At 41.6% G+C, this 23,165-nt stretch overlaps 1 protein-coding gene across 1 annotated transcript in view; it reads left to right on the top strand.

The window, feature by feature from the left end:
* C2H5orf34 (chromosome 2 C5orf34 homolog) overlaps window positions 1-23,165 on the top strand; it is an 83,813-nt gene that overhangs the window by 47,723 nt on the left and 12,925 nt on the right. Inside the window, exons 11-12 of the mRNA XM_053699682.1 lie at window positions 3,491-3,531; window positions 14,760-14,935. Coding sequence (XP_053555657.1) covers window positions 3,491-3,531; window positions 14,760-14,923 — 205 coding nt within the window. The 3' untranslated portion in view covers window positions 14,924-14,935. The remainder of the gene's footprint in view (window positions 1-3,490; window positions 3,532-14,759; window positions 14,936-23,165) is intronic.

Raw genomic sequence — 23,165 nt, 5'->3', positions numbered from 1 at the left:
TTCTTTGGGCGTCTTTGGTTAAAGTCTTTGATTCATCATGCTTATGTCGAGTCGGGTAAAACTCCGCCTCAAAGGATTACAGCTCATTCTACTAGGTCAGTTTCTACTTCCTGGGCGTTTAGGAATGAAGCTTCGGTTGATCAGATTTGCAAAGCAGCAACTTGGTCTTCTTTGCATACTTTTACTAAATTCTACCATTTTGATGTGTTTTCTTCTTCTGAAGCAGTTTTTGGTAGAAAAGTACTTCAGGCAGCTGTTTCAGTTTGAATCTTCTGCTTATAATTTCAGTTTTTTTCATTATAAGATTTAAACTTTGTTTTTGGGTGTGGATTATTTTCAGCGGAATTGGCTGTCTTTATTTTATCCCTCCCTCTCTAGTGACTCTTGCGTGGAAGATCCACATCTTGGGTATTCATTACCCCATACGTCACTAGCTCATGGACTCTTGCTAATTACATGAAAGAAAACATAATTTATGTAAGAACTTACCTGATAAATTCATTTCTTTCATATTAGCAAGAGTCCATGAGGCCCACCCTTTTTTGTGGTGGTTATGATTTTTTTGTATAAAGCACAATTATTCCAATTCCTTATTTTTATGCTTTCGCACTTTTTTCTTATCACCCCACTTCTTGGCTATGCGTTAAACTGATTTGTGGGTGTGGTGAGGGGTGTATTTATAGGCATTTTGAGGTTTGGGAAACTTTGCCCCTCCTGGTAGGAATGTATATCCCATACGTCACTAGCTCATGGACTCTTGCTAATATGAAAGAAATGAATTTATCAGGTAAGTTCTTACATAAATTATGTTTTTTGCAGTACAGCGGTCCCACCCCTTGCGCTCTCTCCCCCCTCTTTTGCTTTCTCTCCCCCCTCTCTTTTGCTTTCACTCTCCCCTCTCCTTTGCGCTCTCTCTCCTCTCCTTTGCGTGCTCTCTCCCCTCTTTTGCGCTCTCTCTCTCCCCCTCCCCTCTTTGGCTCTCTCCTCCCTTTCTTTTGCTCTCTCCTCCCTTTCTTTTGCTCTCTCCTCCCTTTCTTTTGCTCTCTCCCCCCCCTTTTGTTCTCTCCTCCCTTTCTTTTGTTCTCTCCCTCCTCTTTGGCTCCCCCCCCCTCTTTGGCTCTCTCTTCCCCCCTCTTTGGCTCTCTCTTCCCCCCATCTTTGGCTCTCTCTTCCCCCCCTCTTTGGCTCTCTCTTCCCCCCCCTCTTTGGCTCTCTCTTCCCCCCCCCTTTGGCTCTCTCTTCCCCCCCCTCTTTGGCTCTCTCTTCCCCCCCTCTTTGGCTCTCTCTTCCCCCCCTCTTTGGCTCTCTCTTCCCCCCCTCTTTGGCTCTCTCTTCCCCCCCTCTTTGGCTCTCTCTTCCCCCCCTCTTTGGCTCTCTCTTCCCCCCCTCTTTGGCTCTCTCTTCCCCCCCCTCTTTGGCTCTCTCTTCCCCCCTCTTTGGCTCTCTCTTCCCCCCTCTTTGGCTCTCTCTTCCCCCCTCTTTTTCTCTCTCTTCCCCCCTCTTTGGCTCTCTCTTCCCCCCTCTTTGGCTCTCTCTTCCCCCCTCTTTGGCTCTCTCTTCCCCCCTCTTTGGCTCTCTCTTCCCCCCTCTTTGGCTCTCTCTTCCCCCCTCTTTGGCTCTCTCTTCCCCCCTCTTTGGCTCTCTCTTCCCACCTCTTTGGCTCTCTCTTCCCACCTCTTTGGCTCTCTCTTCCCCCCTTTTTGGCTCTCTCTTCCCCCCTCTTTGGCTCTCTCTTCCCCCCTCTTTGGCTCTCTCTTCCCCCCTCTTTGGCTCTCTCTCCCCCCTCTTTGGCTCTCTCTCCCCCCTCTTTGGCTCTCTTCTTTGGCTCTCTTCTTTGTCTCTCTCTCTCTCTCTCTCTCTCTTCTTTGGCTCTCTCTCTCTCTCTCTCTCTCTCTCTCTCTCTCTCTTCTTTGGCTCTCTCTCTCTCTCTCTCTCTCTCTCTCTCTCTCTCTCTCTCTCTCTCTCTCTCTCTCTCTCTTCTTTGGCTCTCTCTCTCTCTCTCTCTCTCTCTCTTCTTTGGCTCTCTCTCTCTCTCTCTCTTCTTTGGCCCTTCTCCCCCCCTCTCCTGCTCCCTCTCTGGCTCTGTCTTAATTGAAAGCCTTTGCCACCCATCACGCCCCCATCACGGCACCCCGTCCGGCCACGCCCCATCGCGGTGACACCCACCGGCCACGCCCCTCGCGACACCCGGCCACGCTCCCATCGCCACGCTCCCTGACACTCCGCTTCAGCCTTGCTCTGTGCTGAGTGTCAGGATCCAAACTGCCAGGTATGTTTGTCACGTGCAGTCTCTACTGCGCATGACTGCATCTCACAAACATTTGTGATGGTAAGCATCGTGCCATTCCTCCGCCCACATCTCATACTTCCTTTTGCGGAGTGATAACAAATCGGGCTTTATCCAATAATTGAGTGCCCCACGAGCTGGATGCCATGTCAGAGGGTTGGTAGCGATCAGAGGGTGCCTTTGTTTAGGAGGCAGCCAACATTGGTCACCAAAATTAAGGGGGGAAAATTATGTAAAATAAATTGTCTGTCATACTGCTTAGAGAGGCCAAAAACCAAATTCACTAACCTGCAAATGTTGCAAAGCAAATATCTGTTTTAAGCAATTTGTAGCATTTTGAAAATCTAAGTTACAAATTTTGCATTTTGGACTCTTGGAAATGTTGGACAAAGCACAATTTTTACACAAAGCCATTAGGTGTTAATGTCCATTTAGGATGTTGGCATGTGATTGCTGACATTGTGAGGAGGTGAGCATTCAGATTTGTCTTTAAAATGGAACTTCAGAATGCTGATGGTGAATTTTAGGTTCCTTCAGAGCTGTACAGCATATTGATCTGTACAGTGAAATAGACTAGGCATGGGAATAAGGGAATTTCCACATTCCATGATGATCATAAAATAGTGGGAACAGAAGGAAACTGACTTCCATATCATATAGCAGGGTTCTTCAAACATCCCCCCACCTCCAAGACCCAGTGTCATGATACCACATACCTTCGCAGCCCTATTTTTATGCTTTGTCTGAAAATTTCTCAAGTAATCAACAACAATTTTGGCAAACTTACTAAAATGTTTGCCAACTTTTATTCCTGATTGTAGCCAAACCGGAAAGCTAACACACACACAACACACACAAACTTTCATACAACAGAAACCACCAACACATTCTCTCATACAATACACACCACCCACACACACTCTCCTACAACACACATACATGTCACAACTCAGTAAACATGGTGTAATGGTTACCGACCCGTGGTTTGAAGAAGCCTGTCATTATAGCATTTGTCTGTGAAATATGCTGTTGGCTTACATCCTAACAAGGCTCTAGAATATTCCATTCCTATCTGTTTTATAAAGAATTTCTGTTTGTCTTTAAGATAAATATTAATTTGACTATAAATAATTTAGGTAGCATTGCATCAAAAAAAGAGGTCACAGTACTTATGCTTTTACACTTTTTTTCCCTTCTCATTAGGTCAGTGGCAGCAGAACTACAGAAAATACAAAGGTTTCAGTGTATCCTTTAATAAATATAGCCAAATTTATGTTTATTTAGAGTTACTATAGCGATTGAGATGCAAACATAAGATCATATGCAAAGTGTTGTTGTGTGTGAAAAACTATTTTATGATATGCAGCTATTTGCATTTTAATATCTGAAAATATAAGGGGGAAAACTATTTTACTGTATACTGTCACTTTAAAGTGAAAGTCAACCCTAGCGTTTGTGAAACGCTAGGATTGACTATTGAAACAAATAAATGGGGACTTTCATTCATAAAGTATAAGATACTTCATGTAGAAAGCTCCTTTATTTGTTTCAACCGATCACCGTTCTGAGCTGCTAAGGAAGCCCACGGCAGATCGCTGTTTTCCTTGAGAGGTGACGTTTTTACCTCTTAGCCAATAGCCGTGCGGTTAATCCGACTTGGCTTCCTTGGGATTTGCTAAAGGGGGAAACGTCACCTCTAAGAAAAAATGTTTTGTACCGTGGCCTTCGTTAGCAGCTAAGAATGGCGATCGGTTGAAATAAATAAAGACGCTTTCTACATGAAGTATCTTATACTTCATGAATGAAAGTCCCCTTTATTTGTTTTAATAATCAATCTCAAAAACTCTAAGATTGGCTTTCACTTTAAGTACGATTTTGTTTAATGTATTTGTTACTTGTTATCAGAGTATAAAATTTAAATAAATAGCTTGTTCTATGGCTAGTTACCACCCAAGAAGCAGCCTCTTTTTGCTCAACATGTGCCTTTCACAGAGAAAAACTTTCCTGAAGCATATCAGTCTGATCCTGACTTTACAGTACAGTCCAGCCCCGAAATACCAGGCAATCCCTCTCTGAACAAGAGAAACAGCAAAACCCCAGACGTACGTTTCGGCCTATTGTGGGCCTCGTCAGTGAGGTGCAGCCATATCCCTCTAGGCACACTGAGCAACGGGTCCACGTCTGGATTCCCGCATCACACTTAGAGACTTCCCAAAATGTCATAATTTGCATAAATAAAAAGAGAGAAGCGCTCAACCTGGAAACGAACAATAGCATAATAGCTTGTTCTATGGCTAGTTACCACCCAAGAAGCAGCCTCTTTTTGCTCAACATGTGCCTTTCACAGAGAAAAACTTTCCTGAAGCATATCAGTCTGATCCTGACTTTACAGTACAGTCCAGCCCCGAAATACCAGGCAATCCCTCTCTGAACAAGAGAAACAGCAAAACCCCAGACGTACGTTTCGGCCTATTGTGGGCCTCGTCAGTGAGGTGCAGCCATATCCCTCTAGGCACACTGAGCAACGGGTCCCCGTCTGGATTCCCGCATCACACTTAGGGAGACTTCCCAAAATGTCATAATTTGCATAAATAAAAAGAGAAGCGCTCAACCTAGAAACGAACAATAGCATAATAGCTTGTTCTATGGCTAGTTACCACCCAAGAAGCAGCCTCTTCTTGCTCAACATGTGCCTTTCACAGAGAAAAACTTTCCTGAAGCATATCAGTCTGATCCTGACTTTACAGTACAGTCCAGCCCCGAAATACCAGGCAATCCCTCTCTGAACAAGAGAAACAGCAAAACCCCAGACGTACGTTTCGGCCTATTGTGGGCCTCGTCAGTGAGGTGCAGCCATATCCCTCTAGGCACACTGAGCAACGGGTCCACGTCTGGATTCCCGCATCACACTTAGGGAGACTTCCCAAAATGTCATAATTTGCAAAATGTGAAAAGCACATGTTGAGCAAAAAGAGGCTGCTTCTTGGGTGGTAACTAGCCATAGAACAAGCTATTATGCTATTGTTCGTTTCCAGGTTGAGCGCTTCTCTCTCTTTTTATTTATGCAAATTATGACATTTTGGGAAGTCTCCCTAAGTGTGATGCGGGAATCCAGACGTGGACCCGTTGCTCAGTGTGCCTAGAGGGATATGGCTGCACCTCACTGACGAGGCCCACAATAGGCTGAAACGTACGTCTGGGGTTTTGCTGTTTCTCTTGTTCAGAGAAGAATTGCCTGGTATTTCGGGGCTGGACTGTACTGTGAAGTCAGGATCAGACTGATATGCTTCAGGAAAGTTTTTCTCTGTGAAAGGCACATGTTGAGCAAAAAGAGGCTGCTTCTTGGGTGGTAACTAGCCATAGAACAAGCTATTATGCTATTGTTCGTTTCCAGGTTGAGCGCTTCTCTCTTTTTATTTATGCAAATTATGACATTTTGGGAAGTCTCCCTAAGTGTGATGCGGGAATCCAGACGTGGACCCGTTGCTCAGTGTGCCTAGAGGGATATGGCTGCACCTCACTGACGAGGCCCACAATAGGCTGAAACGTACGTCTGGGGTTTTGCTGTTTCTCTTGTTCAGAGAAGAATTGCCTGGTATTTCGGGGCTGGACTGTACTGTGAAGTCAGGATCAGACTGATATGCTTCAGGAAAGTTTTTCTCTGTGAAAGGCACATGTTGAGCAAAAAGAGGCTGCTTCTTAGGTGGTAACTAGCCATAGAACAAGCTATTATGCTATTGTTCGTTTCCAGGTTGAGCGCTTCTCTCTTTTTATTTATGCAAATTATGACATTTTGGGAAGTCTCCCTAAGTGTGATGCGGGAATCCAGATGTGGACCCGTTGCTCAGTGTGCCTAGAGGGATATGGCTGCACCTCACTGACGAGGCCCACAATAGGCTGAAACGTACGTCTGGGGTTTTGCTGTTTCTCTTGTTCAGAGAAGAATTGCCTGGTATTTCGGGGCTGGACTGTACTGTGAAGTCAGGATCAGACTGATATGCTTCAGGAAAGTTTTTCTCTGTGAAAGGCACATGTTGAGCAAAAAGAGGCTGCTTCTTGGGTGGTAACTAGCCATAGAACAAGCTATTATGCTATTGTTAGTTTCCAGGTTGAGCGCTTCTCTCTTTTTATTTATAAAATTTAAATGTATGAAAATGTTTATTTGTGTATAATAATAGATGATTTTGTGCTTTTGAAACCAAAACCTATTAACATGGGTTAAGCTTGCAGGTAAAATAAAATCTGTTCATTTATCACTTTTATATCTGTCTGTAAACCAAAAACCAATACTTAGAGAGAACAATGCAAAATTAACATTTCCTTCTTAATATAAGTAGAGTCCACGGCATCATTCCTTACAGGTGGGAAATATTGAACCTGGCCACCAGGAGGAGGCAAAGACACCCAAGCCAAAGGCTTAAATACCTCTCCCACTTCCCCCAGTCATTCTTTGCCTTTCGTCACAGGAGTATGGCAGAGAAGTGTCAGAAGATTTCGGAGTAGTTCCTTAGGAAGGGTATCTGCTCTTCGATATGGGACTGGAGTTTTAAGTAGTCTTGTCAGCTTCTCAGTGAGAGCATTGACGAAAGTTAGAGTCTGGAGATGCAGGGATAGTCTTTCTGGGAACCCATCTAGACTGCCTGCTAACAGCAAATAAGCAATCAGTGTTGACGAGTTTTTCACTGCCTGCTTGTTGTTTCACTCAAGTCCATGTCAGGAGCGATGCTACAAGACTGTCACACATGAGCGGCTGTGTTTCTGTTCCACAGCATGGATTCTGCTAAGATCGTTTCAATTTTTACATATGTTGAAAACGCTAGAAGACAGGGTCACAGTGTAGCTCCCTTTATCTTTATAGAATCATGGGTTAATATCTCCTGAGGGAGATTATTGAACAATGGGGATTAATCAAATGTGATGCTTTGATTTTATGCTAATTTATGTGTGAGATATTATTGGGCTCATAGGCTGTTTTTTATGTGGCTGGAATGCACAGGTTTTTACTTTCACTTTGAGTGCTGCACAGCTTGTAGCTTGGCGTGCTTTTTCTCATAGGAGGGGCGATCCTGCCTTGCGCACCATGTGGCTGGGAGTGGTCTCGCTTTCATTTCCTCTTTCCTGACCGAGCTGGCTGTCGGAGAAGACGCAATTTTTTTGTATTGTCTGGGTCTAGGAGGTGGTGAGTGCCCCAGCAATTGGGAGTATAAAGGTGCCATTTTTGAGAAATAAAGATCGTTTATTTTCTGTGTCCTGCGTTCATTAGCTTAAGCTATGGAGGATTCTGATATATTAGAGAGTACTCCCTCTATTCCAAATAGTAATACCTGTTTATATTGTGTGGAGGCTTTGATATGCCCGCCCTCTAAATTATGTTACACATGCCTTGACAACGTTATTCGGTCAAAGAAGGTTAACCCTTTTAGTAACACTGAGCCGTCCACCTCTGAGGACTTGCTGTCCCGTGAAGTGCATACACTACATTCATCTCCTTCTGCACACGCAGCTTCCCGTAGCATGCTTAATCCTCCATTTGGAGGGGGTCTTTTACCACCAGATTTTACAGCGCAGTTACAAACGGTGGTGTCTGAGGCAATCAGTGCTTTACCTCGCCCTGCTAAACGCAAGGGAAAGGTTAAACATATCTCTCCTGCCCCGGGGTCATCATGTAATTTATTGGATTTACTGCTCTGTCTCCGTTATCCAAGGATGAATTGCACTCTGAGGCTTCAAAGGATGAACTTTCTGGGACGCAGTCTGCTGCCTCTAAGCCTCCTGCTGCGGAGGAACCATCCTTTAGATTTAAGATTGAACACTTAAGTTTTCTTTTAAAGGAAGTCCTGTCTACATTAGAGGTTCCAGAGGCCAAGCTGCCTGATGAACCCTTGATTCCTAAATTGGACAGGGTTTACGAGGACAGGGTAGTGCCTTTAACTTTTCCTGTGCCTGTGAAGATGGCGAACATTATTAAGAACGAATGGGACAGAATTGGATCTTCCTTTTCCCCTTCATCTTCCTTTAAAAAATTATTCCTGGTCCCGGACTCTCAATTGGAGTTGTGCAGTTCCGTCCCTAAGGTGGGTGGCGCTATCTCCATGCTTGCCAAACGCACTACTATCCCGCGTGAGGGTAGCTCGTCATTCAGAGAGCCGATGGAAACTCTTCTAAGAAAGATGTTTCAACCAGCAGCGGCTGTTGCCACGGTTGCTGGAGCAGCTACCTACTGGTGCGACTCCTTATCGGAATTAATCGAGGTAGAAGGTCCCCTCAACGTTATCCAGGAAATTCTTGCTAATTCTTTTGTCTGATGCAAACATGCAGATTTTTCGCCTAAATGCTAAGGCTTCTGGTTTTTCGGTTCAGGCCCGTCGGGGGCTCTGGCTGAAGTCATGGTCTGCAGATATGACTTCTAAGTCCAGACTTGTTTCCCTCCCCTTTAAGAGAAATACTTTATTTGGTCCAGGCCTGGACTCCTCTATCTCTACGGTTACAGGGGGCAAGGGTGGCTTCCTACCGCAAGATAAAAAGAGCAAGTCTAAGGGACAAGTTTCTAATTTCCGTTCTTTCCGTTCTGATAAATCCCAACGACAGCAGTCCTCCGTTAAGCCCGAGCAAACCAAGAGTACTTGGAAGCCGGCTCAGTCTTGGAATAAGTCCAAGCAGAGCAAGAAGCCCACCTAGACTAAATCGTCATGAAGGGGCGGCCCCCAATCCGGCTCTGGATCATGTAGGGGGGCAGACTGTCACTCTTTTCAGACGCTTGGTTCATGGACGTGCAGGATTCATGGGTCCTGGAGGTCATAGCACAGGGATACAAGATATGTTTCAAGACTCATCCACCCAAGGGCAGATTTCTCCTCTCAATCCTGTCTTCCAGACCAGGGAAGAGGGAAGCCTTTCTGGGGTCATTGTCCCGGTACCTATCGCAGAAAGAAGTTTGAGATACTATTCAAACCTTTTCATGGTCCCAAAGAAGGAGGGAACAGATTTCTAAATTTCCCCTCGTTCAAGATGGAGACGATAAGGTCCATCCTTCCCTTAGTTCATGAAGGACAGTTCATGACCACTATAGATCTGAAGGATGCTTACCTTCACGTTCCAATCGACAAGGATCACTACCAGTTCCTAAGGTTTGCGTTCCTGGACCAGCACTTCCAGTTCATTGCACTTTTGTTTGGTCTAGCTACTACTCCAAGGATTTTTACGAAGGTTCTAGTTGCTCTTCTAGCTGTTGCCAGAACCCGGGGTAAAGCAGTAGCTCCATACTTGAACGATATTCTGGTTCAAGCACCATCTTTTCGTCTGGCGGTGGTCCATTCGGAATCTCTTCTTCGATCTCATGGATGGAAGATAAACCTAGAAAAGAGTTCTTATACCAAGCACCAAAGTGGAATTCCTGGGTACTATAATAGACTCCATATCCATGAGAATATTTCTAACAGACCAGAGTCGTTGCAAGCTAGCTTCGGCATGTCTTGCCCTCCAGACCTCCTTAAGGCCCTCTATGGCTCAGTGTATGGAGGTGATTGGTCTCATGGTGTCCAGCATGGACATTATTTTCTTTGCCAGGTTCTGTCTCAGACCGTTGCAACTGTGCATGCTGAGGCAGTGAAATGGCGATCATTCGGATCTGTCTCAACAGATTTCTCTGGACAACAGGTCGAGAGAATCGGTCTCTTGGTGGCTCTGTCCAGATCATCTGTCCTGAGTGACATCCTTCTTAAAGGGATAGTAAACCTAAAAAAACTTTACACGATTGCAAACTTTGTGACATAAACTTTTACTTTGCAAATAACATCTTTAAGCAATTTTTGTTTGTTTACCTGCAATTTACAAAAATAAACCTTTATCCTGCCAAACCCCTCCGGATCCTCATTATGTATATCAAATCAAACTGTTCTACCTAGGTAGAACAGTCATGGCGGCCCGCATGCCCATTCTGTCTTCTCTGTGATCCACGCATGCGCAAATCTCATTGTCAAGCTTAGGAGCCGGAGCAGAGTGCGGGGTATTACTAGGAACAGATCATGTGATTGCTCTCAAATTACAAATGACAGTGGAGCCGGCACTTATTCCATACAAAACATATGACCTTTATTGTCCATATACTGTGGTTTTATTAATGTGACAATAAGGTTCATATGTTTTATGTGGAAGAAGTTCCGGCTCCACTATCATTTGTTCCTGTATTCCATGGTCTGGAGGGGTTTGGGCTTGTTCCGTGAGGTTTCTGGTACATCTGATCGTTGTGACAAACGAGCCGTCTCCGCTGCAGTAGCTCCTAGACAGTGGGCTGTTTGCAGCGTCGAGCATACAGCGTTAGTGTTAGGAGTGGTGAGGACGCTGGTGCAGTTAGTGTAAAATCTTGTTTTCCTGCTGAGTAATGAGTATACATCATAAACCTGCCCATGGATGCTCATTTTGCTGAGTGTTAGTTGTAGAAGCTTAAGACCTCTGCTTGTGGGACCAGGGACGTCCCAGTGTAGGGAGCAAACTGCCTGCTCAGCTCCTTTCAGTGACATTGTGTCCTCGGTCCCCCACTGACTCAGGCAATACTCACTAATTAGACAGTGTCATAGGAATCCCGGTACGGAACCTGATAGGAGCGTGTGCTTTCGAGGAAATAAATATGTTTAACTGATCACAGCCGCTGATGTATCTCTGTCTCATCTGTCAATCATCTTGCCGCTTACAACCTACACTAACCATGCATGCAGCAGCCACTCACTGTGCTTCAGGCAGTTTTCTGGCACTGGCCAGATAGGAGAATAACTTCTCTTGTACATACATGACAAGCCCAAATAACAGTTCTAATCTAAATATGCAAATTAGATGATCCTTGCTGCCCTGCTATTGGTTAATGGAATTGCATAGGTAATGAGAAAACCCAGCCTACATTTAGGGGCGGGCATTAGTGCCGTTTGGAGGAGAAATAAAAATATAATTTTTATTCTGAAGCAAGCTTCGTTTAAAAATCAAAGTAAGTGGGATTAAATATGTAAACCTTTACCTAGCTGATGACATGTTTTTATTAGTTGAAAAAAGAAAATATTTATAACCCTTTAAGACCATCTTGGGAGATTGTGACTATGGACGCAAGCCTATCAGGATGGGGAGCTTTTTGGGGTTCCAAGAAGGCACAGGGCCTGTGGACTCAGGAGGAACTTCGAGCAATCTTCAATGCTCTGAAGGCTTGGCCCCTTCTGGGTTTGTCCCAGTTTATCAGATTCCAATCAGACAATATAATCTTGGTGGCTTACATCAACCATCAGGGTGGGACGAGAAGCTCCCTAGCAATGAGGGAAGTATCTCAGATTCTGGATTGGGCGGAGGCCCACAGCTGTTCGCTGTCAGCGATCCACATTCCGTGTGCGGACAACTGGGAAGCGGATTTTCTCAGCAGACAATCCTTTCATCTAGGGGAATGGTCTCTCCATCCCAAAGTGTTTGCGGAGATGTGCAACAGGTGGGTGATGCTGGAGATAGATCTCATGGCGTCCCGTCTCAATACTAAGCTACCCAGATATGGGTCGAGGTCCAGGGATCCTCCGGCGGAGCTAATGAATGCATTAGCATTGCCTTGGAGGTTCAGTCTAATTTACCTTTTCCCACCGTTACCACTCCTTCCTTGTGTAGTGGCCCGCATAAAGCAGGAGCAGGCATCAGTGATACCGATTGCTCCATCGTGGCCGCGAAGGACGTGGTTTGCAGATCTGGTGGGGATATCGTCATCCTCCATGGAAGTTACCTTGTCACAGGGATCTGCTGGAACAAGGTACTTTTGTTCATCAAACTCTAGATTTTCTGAGGCTGCGTGGAGATTGATCGCTTAGTCCTAGCCAAGAGATGTTTTTCTGAGAGAGTTATTGATACTCTCATTCAAGCTCATAAGCCGGTTACTCATCGCATCTATCATAAGGTGTGGAGAGCCTACTTATTCTGATGTGAAGAGCGTGGATTTTCCTGGCATAAAGTTAAGGTTGCCAGGATCCTATCATTTCTCCAGGATGGACTGGAGAAGGGCCTTTCTGCCAGTTCCCTGAGGGTAAAGATTTTGGCTCTGTCTGTTTTACTACACGAGGCTTGCGGAGCTTCCAGATGTACAGTCCTTTGTTAAGACTCTGACTAAGATCAGACCTGTGTTTAGATCTAATGCTCCTCCTTGGAGTCTAAATCTTGTTCTTAAGGTTTTGCAGCAGGCTCCGTTTGAGCCTATGCATGAAGTTGACATTACATTTTTGTCCTGGAAGGTTCTTTTTCTACTGGCTATTGCTTCTGCTTCTTCTGTTGTCTATTCCGGGAAGCGTATGGGTCAGAAGGTCTCTTCGACTTCCTTATCTTTTTGGTTAAAGAGTGTTATTCTGCTTAGCTTATGAGACAGCGGGACATAAACCTCCTCAGAGGATTACTGCTCATTCTACTAGAGCATTGGCTTCCTCTTGGGCCTTTAAGAACGAGGCCTATATGGATCAGATTTGTAAGGCGGCTACCTGGTCCTCCTTACATACTTTTTCTAAATTTTACAAGTTTGATGTTTTTGCTTCGGCTGAAACAACTTTCGGGAGAAAGGGTTTTGCAGGCTGTGGTGCCCTCAGATTAGGGTCCGCCTCTCTTTTTGTCTCTCCCGTTATCATTCAGTGTCCTCTAGAGCTTGGGTATAGTTTTCCCAACAGTAAGGAATGATGCTGTGGACTCTCCTTATATTAAGAAGGAAAACATAAATTATGCTTACCAGATAATTTCCTTCTGTATACGGAGAGTCCACGGCCCCCGCCCGTGTTCTCCGATGGGCGGCCCTCTAAATTTATTATTAATTTTCGGGCACCATTTATACCTTGATATTTTTCCTGCTGTTACTTGTTCCCTCGGCAGAATGACTGGGGGAAGTGGGAGAGGTATTTAAGCCTTTGGTTGGGGTGTCTTTGCCTCCTCCTGGTGGCTAGGTTCAGTATTTCTCAATAGTAAGGAATGATGCCATGGACTCTCCTTATACAGTAGGAAATGAAAGTATCTGGTAAGCATAATTTATGGTTTTATTACTTATCTCTTCTACACCCTACTGTAAGTGTAATTTCATCTGCTTCATAGCCTGTCAATAGCCTATACTTAAGTATCTAAGCTTTCTGTATAGGTTGGGATACCACAGGCTAAATCGGTTATTTCAAATGCCGAAATAAGGGTAAAGGAGCTACTTGTAAACAATTTCATACACTTCAGCAGGTAAAATGAATTATTCGGACCAAATTAAAAGGGGAGAAAACTTTTTAAATATTATAGTAAATACTAAATCTAAGTGAAACATAACTAATTCAACTTTCAAAACTCTATTTACTGAAAATATTTACTTATTATTTTTCGTGTTTTAATAATCCGCAAGCACCAACGGGCTATTAAAACAAGGAAGAAAAAGAAATGAAAATAAAAAGCATTTTGAAAAGTGAAATAGTAATGGTTCACCTTGATTCACTACTTATATAGAAACATTTAAAGGGACATTGTACACTAGATTTTTCTTTGCATAAATGTTTTGTAGATGATCCATTTATATAGCCCATCCGGGAGTGTTTTTTGTAAAAATGTATAGTTTATTTTTTTTAATAGCATTGTGCTGATTTTCAGACTCCTAGCCAAGTCTCAAAATTTCTGATGTATACTGATGTCTGCAGACTCCTGCTGCTCCTGTTTGTATAATCTGTCTTTTCATATGCTGCACATCATCCGTAATCACAGTGCAGGAGCCAAGGCGTATTGTTACCACACGAACACTGATTGAACAAACCATATTAAATAGTAATGGATACCAGTTGAAGGAAGAAAATTAGATATAAGTAAATTGGAAAGTTGTTTTAAAATTGGACGCTGAATTATTAACATTTTTATTTTGACTTTACTGACCCATTAAATTTAGGTTTATAATTAACAATAAGATGGAATGCCTAATTAGGTTTCATAGTTTTACTGTTTAAAGTTACTGTGCATAGCTTAATAAGGTATTTAGAGAGGAGCCAATGAATCTAGCATTTGTCATACTTTGTGTGTTTTATGCAAATGGAGTAACGTTCTTGTGAGTCAAATGATTTTAGACTTGTTTTTCTCTCTGTGCACCCAAATAAGGAACAACACATTTCCACATACAGTATCTTCTTTACAACTAATGAATTTCCTTTTAATTACAGCAAATAGAGTATTTGACTAGACAAGCTTAAAACCCCTAGCAATTTATTTATTAAGCTAAAATATAATATTCTGAAGTTTAGTAAATTTTTAAACATACGTAAAACACTCGAGCGTTTGTCTTTTATGTTTTAATCTGCAAGTTTAGTAGCCCGATAAAGTCTTGCAGCAAGAATATTTTTTGCTTTATCTGAACCTGGTAAATAAAATGAATTAATCATAAACTAATTACCAGTTAAATAATGTGCAAAACATAAATCTTCCATTTAATTGTTTGATTTTCCTTAACTAACACTTTCAGTTCTGCTTGAACATAATACAGTGATGTGCAAAAATGACAAACTTTCTATGCAGCCAGATCTTGACCATAGCGACATGCCTAGTGAAATGAATATACAATCTATTTTAGAAAAGACATCAAAAGCTATAAAAGACATTGACTTATTGCTTTCCTCTAGAAAGTAATAAGTAATAACGGTATGTATTCTAGTGCCTAGATAAGATGAATACTCTATACTATAGTTTATGTACATGTTGTTTTTTTGTTGGGAAAGAAAACTAATCTAGGAAGCCATTATATTTTACTTTCTACTAAGATAGAACAGTGTTATTATCCTTTAGTTTTTATGCTGCAATAAATCAGCAAATTCTGTATTACTCTGCATAGAGCAGGTTATTTTTCATCAACAATGGGGAATATTTATCAAAACTACAGATTAACTATGCTCTGTTTCAAAAAAGGTCACAGAGAACTGGATTAAGGCACCAGGATAGTGAGAACGGGTTGTACTATAAGTCTATAAGTAAGTATATTAAGTCTATTTAGGCAGAGCATCAAGTGTTTACATCTACTGACCCATCTTTCCCATATAGTGCATTTGAGCTTTACTTTCTGTTCATGTAGAGGTTAGTCACATCAGAGCAAGAAGAAGGTGCTCAGCCGATAGGAAAACACTAGAGTACTTTTTACAGGTCCTCCACGAGTGCTTTCTTCTTAACAGGGAAGCTACAGGCTGCAAACACAGCTGTGGTGGTGCACATTGTAAGTTGCAAACACAACAAAAAACAAAGAACATCTGCACTCCTTAGGCACCAATAGTGAATAAAAAATAACTTTCCATCTAATATGAGGAGAGTCCACGGCTTCATTCATTACTTGTGGGAAATACAGAATCTGGCCACCAGGAGGAGGCAAAGACACCCCAGCCAAAGGCTTAAATACCTCCCCCACTCCCCTTATCCCCAGTCATTCTTTGCCTTTCGTCACAGGAGGTTGGCAGAGAAGTGTCGGAATATTTCGGAGTAGTCTCTCGAGATGGGACTGGAGTTTTAAGTAGTCCTGTCAGCCTCTGAGTGAGAGCATGGATGAAAGTTAGAGTCCTGAGATGCAGGGAGAGTCTTTCTGTGAAACCATCCCGACTCATATTAACAGCTCCTTAAGCAATCAGCGTTGACGAGTTTCACTGCCTGCTTTCTTCACTCAAGTCCATGTCAGGAGCGATGCTACACACTGTCAAACTTGAGAGGCCGTGTTCCTGTTCCACAGCGTTGATTCTGGTAAGATTGTTTCATTTTTTTATATATGTAATGATAACGCAAGAAGACAGGGTCACAGTGTGGCTCCTTTTATCTGTATAGAATCAAGGGTTAATATCTCCGGAAGGGATAGAAAGGTCAAAATTGAAATGTGCATGAGAGCATTTCAATTTGAAATATAAGCATTTTTGCTATATGCTTCCATTAGCAAAAATGTTTCTAGTAATGTTTATTACTGTGTTTCCTGCAGCATACGCACATATCCTGTGAAGGCCCTTGAACCAATATTCAGACGCAACACCTTCTCAGAGAGCTGACAGTGATGTGTATTGCTTCTAAAGTAGTAATTTGCATCATGCAAGCCACTGCTGACTCTGAGAAGATATTGTGTCTGAGTACTGGTGCATGCGCCCTCAAAGGATGTGTGCATATGACACAGATAAACAGTAATAACATTTACTAGAAGCATTTTTGCTAATTGAAATATATTGAAAACATGCTTGTATTTCAAATTGAAGTGCACCTATACACATTTCATTTTTGACCTTTCTATCCCTTTAATTATACGGATACCCATCATGCCACAGTCCCTCAATTTTAAAGGGACAGTGTCCAAACCGGTTTCAGTTTAAAATGCAAAGTTAAAAACTACACACTTAATGCTATATATGCAAAGTATAAGTTATGTCACAAGAAGATATGCTACATGCTTTAACATTAAATAATGTATAAATAAGATACTTTGAAGATAAATCAATCCTGCACATTTTCTAATACTTAAGTACTTGATGACAAATAACATAGGTTTGCATGTAATGTATCTCATTTATACATTATTTAATTTAAGGGCGTGTAGCATATCTTGTGACATAACAACTGATACTTTGTCTCCTGTTTGCTTCATGTAACGTAGTTAATCAAAGGGAGCTCACAGTGTAAAAATGCACAAAGTGTAAATATAGAATATGATTTATATTTCAAAATAGATTATTTGGCCTTGAGCCAATCTGTACACCACTAGCGCAAGTTAAAATCACATCATAGGAAATTAGATAGTCAAATTTCACAGGTATACTTATAAAGTCACAATGGGCCATAGCCCTAATTAGCAATTATATTGTGGGTAAATCATGTATGTATGTATTGGGTACTTGCAAAGCGCGGCTAATCACCCGTAAGGGTCTTAAGGCGCTGCTCATTTTATCGAGCTCGGAAGGATGAAAGGATGAGTGGACCTCGCCGGGGATCGAACCTGTAACCCTTGGGTTGCTACAGAGCTCAGCCACAGTGCCTTAGCATGCTAAGCTATCTGTCCGGCTTGATTTCACACACTTAAATACTTTACGAAACACCTATATTTTAGTTATCCCTCTCCCTTTGTCTTGTCATATTGCGATTTATTTTTTGGCATTAAATTTTTATTATTCCAGTAGTTATATAATTGTTACAAATGATTGACCCACACTGACAAATATTACATTTTGAAATATAAACCGTATTCTATATTGTTTCATTTAATTTCTTTCTCTGTCTTGATAAGATATAGCACTTTGTGCATTTTTAAGTAATTATTTGTTGTACACAGTGTATCTCTAGTTATAATTAACCACAGCTATACTTTATAATTTAACTCTTTCACTCCCTATATATTTCTTCCTTTGTATAAATTATACATTGTGTATATTTAGCATTAAGTGTGTTTTTTTTTTTTTTTACTGAATCCGGATTGGACACTGTCCCTTTAAATTGAGGGACTGTGGCATGACGAATATCCTTATGATTAAGTGCTTGATACAGGCACGAAATGCGTAAGGGTTTTTGAGGCCTTCTGTCACTATGTTTTAAACTTGGTATTGTTATTTTTTCTTTCATGTAATTAGCAAGAGTCCATGAGCTAGTGACGTATGGGATATACATTCCTACCAGGAGGGGCAAAGTTTCCCAAACCTCAAAATGCCTATAAATACACCCCTCACCACACCCACAAATCAGTTTTACAAACTTTGCCTCCTATGGAGGTGGTGAAGTAAGTTTGTGCTAGATTCTACGTTGATATGCGCTCCACAGCAGGTTGAAGCCCGGTTTTCCTCTCAGCGTGCAGTGAATGTCAGAGGGATGTGAGGAGAGTATTGCCTATTTGAATTCAATGATCTCCTTCTACGGGGTCTATTTCATAGGTTCTCTGTTATCGGTCGTAGAGATTCATCTCTTACCTCCCTTTTCAGATCGACGATATACTCTTATATATACCATTACCTCTACTGATTCTCGTTTCAGTACTGGTTTGGCTTTCTACTACATGTAGATGAGTGTCCTGGGGTAAGTAAGTCTTATTTTCTCTAAGCTATGGTTGGGCACTTTTATATAAAGTTCTAAATATATGTATTCAAACATTTATTTGCCTTGACTCAGGATGTTCAACGTTCCTTATTTCAGACAGTCAGTTTCATATTTGGGATAATGCATATGAATAAATCAATTTTTTTCTTACCTTAAAATTTGACTTTTTCCCCTGTGGGCTGTTAGGCTCGCGGAGGCTAAAAATGCTTCATTTTATTGCGTCATTCTTGGCGCGGACTTTTTTGGCGCAAATTTTTTTTTCTGTTTCCGGCGTCATACGTGTCGCCGGAAGTTGCGTCATTTTTTACTTTTTTTTTTTTTTGGCGCCAAAAGTGTCGGCGTTCCGGATGTGGCGTCATTTTGGCGCCAAAAAGCATTTAGGCGCCAAATAATGTGGGCGTCTTTTTTGGCGCTAAAAAATATGGGCGTCACTATTGTCTCCACATTATTTAAGTCTCATTATTTATTGCTTCTGGTTGCTAGAAGCTTGTTCACTGGCATTTTTTTCCCATTCCTGAAACTGTCATTTAAGGAATTTGATCAATTTTGCTTTATATGTTGTTTTTTCTATTACATATTGCAAGATGTCCCAGATTGACACCGAGTCAGAAGATACTTCTGGAAAAACGCTGCCTGGTGCTGGATCTACCAAAGTTAAGTGTATCTGCTGTAAACTTGTGGTATCTGTTCCTCCAGCTGTTGTTTGTAATTAATGTCATGACAAACTTGTTATTGCAGATAATATTTCCTTTAGTAATGTTACATTACCTGTTGCTGTTCCGTCAACATCTAATACTCAGAGTGTTCCTGTTAACATAAGGGATTTTGTTTCTAAATCCATTAAGAAGGCTATGTCTGTTATTCCTCCTTTTAGTAAACGTAAAAGGTCTTTTAAAACTTCTCATTTTTCAGATGAATTTTTAAATGAACATCATCATTCTGATTCTGATAATGGTTCCTCTGGTTCAGAGGATTCTGTCTCAGAGGTTGATGCTGATAAATCTTCATATTTATTCAAAATGGAATTTATTCGTTCTTTACTTAAAGAAGTCTTAATTGCATTAGAAATAGAGGATTCTGGTCCTCTTGATACTAAATCTAAATGTTTAAATAAGGTTTTTAAATCTCCTGTAGTTATTCCAGAAGTTTTTCCTGTCCCTGATGCTATTTCTGAAGTAATCTCCAGGGAATGGAATAATTTGGGTAATTCATTTACTCCTTCTAAACGTTTTAAGCAATTATATCCTGTGCCATCTGACAGATTAGAGTTTTGGGACAAAATCCCTAAAGTTGATGGGGCTATCTCTACTCTTGCTAAACGTACTACTATTCCTACGGCAGATAGTACTTCCTTTAAGGATCCTTTAGATAGGAAGATTGAATCCTTTCTAAGAAAAGCTTACTTATGTTCAGGTAATCTTCTTAGACCTGCTATATCTTTAGCGGATGTTGCTGCAGCTTCAACTTTTTGGTTAGAAGCTTTAGCGCAACAAGTAACAGATCATAATTCTCATAGCATTGTTAATCTTCTTCAACATGCTAATAACTTTATTTGTGATGCCATCTTTGATATCATTAGAGTTGATGTCAGGTATATGTCTCTAGCTATTTTAGCTAGAAGAGCTTTATGGCTTAAAACTTGGAATGCTGATATGTCTTCTAAGTCAACTTTGCTTTCCCTTTCTTTCCAGGGTAATACATTATTTGGTTCTCAGTTGGATTCTATTATCTCAACTGTTACTGGAGGGAAAGGAACTTTTTTACCACAGGATAAAAAATCTAAAGGTAAATTTAGGTCTAATAATCGTTTTCGTTCCTTTCGTCACAATAAGGAACAAAAGCCTGATCCTTCACCCACAGGAGCGGTATCAGTTTGAAAACCATCTCCAGTCTGGAATAAATCCAAGCCTTTTAGAAAACCAAAGCCAGCTCCCAAGTCCACATGAAGGTGCGGCCCTCATTCCAGCCCAGCTGGTAGGGGGCAGATTACGATTTTTCAAAGAAATTTGGATCAATTCAATTCACAATCTTTGGATTCAGAACATTGTTTCAGAATGGTACAGAATTGGCTTCAAGATAAGGCCTCCTGCAAAGAGATTTTTTCTTTCCCGTGTCCCAGTAAATCCAGCGAAAGCTCAAGCATTTCTGAAATGTGTTTCAGATCTAGAGTTGGCTGGAGTAATTATGTCAGTTCCAGTTCTGGAACAGGGGCTGGAGTTTTATTCAAATCTCTTCATTGTACCAAAGAAGGAGAATTCCTTCAGACCAGTTCTGGATCTAAAAATATTGAATCGTTATGTAAGGATACCAACATTCAAAATGGTAACTATAAGGACTATCCTGCCTTTTGTTCAGCAAGGGCATTATATGTCCACAATAGATTTACAGGATGCATATCTGCATATTCCGATTCATCCAGATCACTATCAGTTTCTGAGATTCTCTTTCCTAGACAAGCATTACCAGTTTGTGGCTCTGCCATTTGGCCTAGCAACAGCTCCAAGAATTTTTACAAAGGTTCTCGGTGCCCTTCTGTCTGTAATCAGAGAACAGGGTATTGTGGTATTTCCTTATTTGGACGATATCTTGGTACTTGCTCAGTCTTCACATTTAGCAGAATCTCATACGAATCGACTTGTGTTGTTTCTTCAAGATCATGGTTGGAGGATCAATTTACCGAAAAGTTCATTGATTCCTCAGACAAGGGTAACCTTTTTAGGTTTCCAGATAGATTCAGTGTCCATGACTCTGTCTCTGACAGACAAGAGACGTCTAAAATTGATCTCAGCTTGTCGAAACCTTCAATCACAATCATTCCCTTCGGTAGCCTTATGCATGGAAATTCTAGGTCTTATGACTGCTGCATCGGACGCGATCCCCTTTGCTCGTTTTCACATGCGACCTCTTCAGCTCTGTATGCTGAACCAGTGGTGCAGGGATTACACAAAGATATCTCAATTAATATCTTTAAAACCGATTGTACGACACTCTCTGACGTGGTGGACAGATCACCATCATTTAGTTCAGGGGGCTTCTTTTGTTCTTCCGACCTGGACTGTAATTTCAACAGATGCAAGTCTGACAGGTTGGGGAGCTGTTTGGGGGTCTCTGACAGCACAAGGGGTTTGGGAATCTCAGGAGGTGAGATTACCGATCAATATTTTGGAACTCCGTGCAATTTTCAGAGCTCTTCAATCATGGCCTCTTCTAAAGAGAGAATCGTTCATTTGTTTTCAGACAGACAATGTCACAACTGTGGCATACATCAATCATCAAGGAGGGACTCACAGTCCTCTGGCTATGAAAAAAGTATTTTGAATTCTGGTATGGGCGGAATCCAGCTCCTGTCTAGTTTCTGCGGTTCATATCCCAGGTATAGACAATTGGGAAGCGGATTATCTCAGTCGCCAAACGTTACATCTGGGCGAATGGTCTCTTCACCCAGAGGTATTTCTTCAGATTGTTCAAATGTGGGGACTTCCAGAAATAGATCTGATGGCTTCTCATCTAAACAAGAAACTTCCCAGGTATCTGTCCAGATCCAGGGATCCTCAGGCGGAAGCAGTGGATGCATTGTCACTTCCTTGGAAGTATCATCCTGCCTATCTCTTTCCGCCTCTATTTCTTCTTCCAAGAGTAATCTCCAAGATTCTGAAGGAATGCTCGTTTGTTCTGCTGGTGGCTCCAGCATGGCCTCACAGGTTTTGGTATGCGGATCTTGTCCGGATGGCCTCTTGCCAACCGTGGACTCTTCCGTTAAGACCAGACCTTCTGTCGCAAGGTCCTTTTTTCCATCAGGATCTCAAATCCTTAAATTTAAAGGTATGGAGATTGAACGCTTGATTCTTAGTCAAAGAGGTTTCTCTGACTCTGTGATTAATACTATGTTACAGGCTCATAAATCTGTATCTAGAAAGATATATTATAGAGTCTGGAAGACTTACATTTCTTGGTGTCTTTCTCATCATTTTTCCTGGCATTCTTTTAGAATTCCGAGAATTTTACAGTTTCTTCAGGATGGTTTGGATAAAGGTTTGTCTGCAAGTTCCTTGAAAGGACAAATCTCTGCTCTTTCTGTTCTTTTTCACAGAAAGATTGCTAATCTTCCTGATATTCATTGTTTTGTACAAGCTTTGGTTCGTATAAAACCTGTCATTAAGTCAATCTCTCCTCCTTGGAGTTTGAATTTGGTTCTGGGGGCTCTTCAAGCTCCTCCGTTTGAACCTATGCATTCATTGGACATTAAATTACTTTCTTGGAAAGTTTTGTTTCTTTAGCCATCTCTTCTGCTAGAAGAGTTTCTGAATTATCTGCTCTTTCTTGTGAGTTTCCTTTTCTGATTTTTCATCAGGATAAGGCGGTGTTGCGAACTTCTTTTAAATTTTTACCTAAGGTTGTGAATTCTATCAACATTAGTAGAGAAATTGTGGTTCCTTCATTGTGTCCTAATCCTAAGAATTCTAAGAAAAGATCGTTGCATTCTTTGGATGTAGTTAGAGCTTTGAAATATTATGTTGAAGCTACTAAGAATTTCCGAAAGACTTCTAGTCTATTTGTTATCTTTTCCGGTTCTAGGAAAGGTCAGAAGGCCTCTGCCATTTCTTTGGCATCTTGGTTGAAATCTTTAATTCATCATGCTTATGTCGAGTCGGGTAAAACTCCGCCTCAAAGGATTACAGCTCATTCTACTAGGTCAGTTTCTACTTCCTGGGCGTTTAGGAATGAAGCTTCGGTTGATCAGATTTGCAAAGCAGCAACTTGGTCTTCTTTGCATACTTTTACTAAATTCTACCATTTTGATGTGTTTTCTTCTTCTGAAGCAGTTTTTGGT

Source organism: Bombina bombina, chromosome 2 (genome assembly GCF_027579735.1).
Source record: "Bombina bombina isolate aBomBom1 chromosome 2, aBomBom1.pri, whole genome shotgun sequence".
NCBI lineage: Eukaryota > Metazoa > Chordata > Amphibia > Anura > Bombinatoridae > Bombina > Bombina bombina.
Note: the sequence above shows the minus strand (reverse complement) of the source record. Positions and strands in the feature narration are given on the sequence as shown.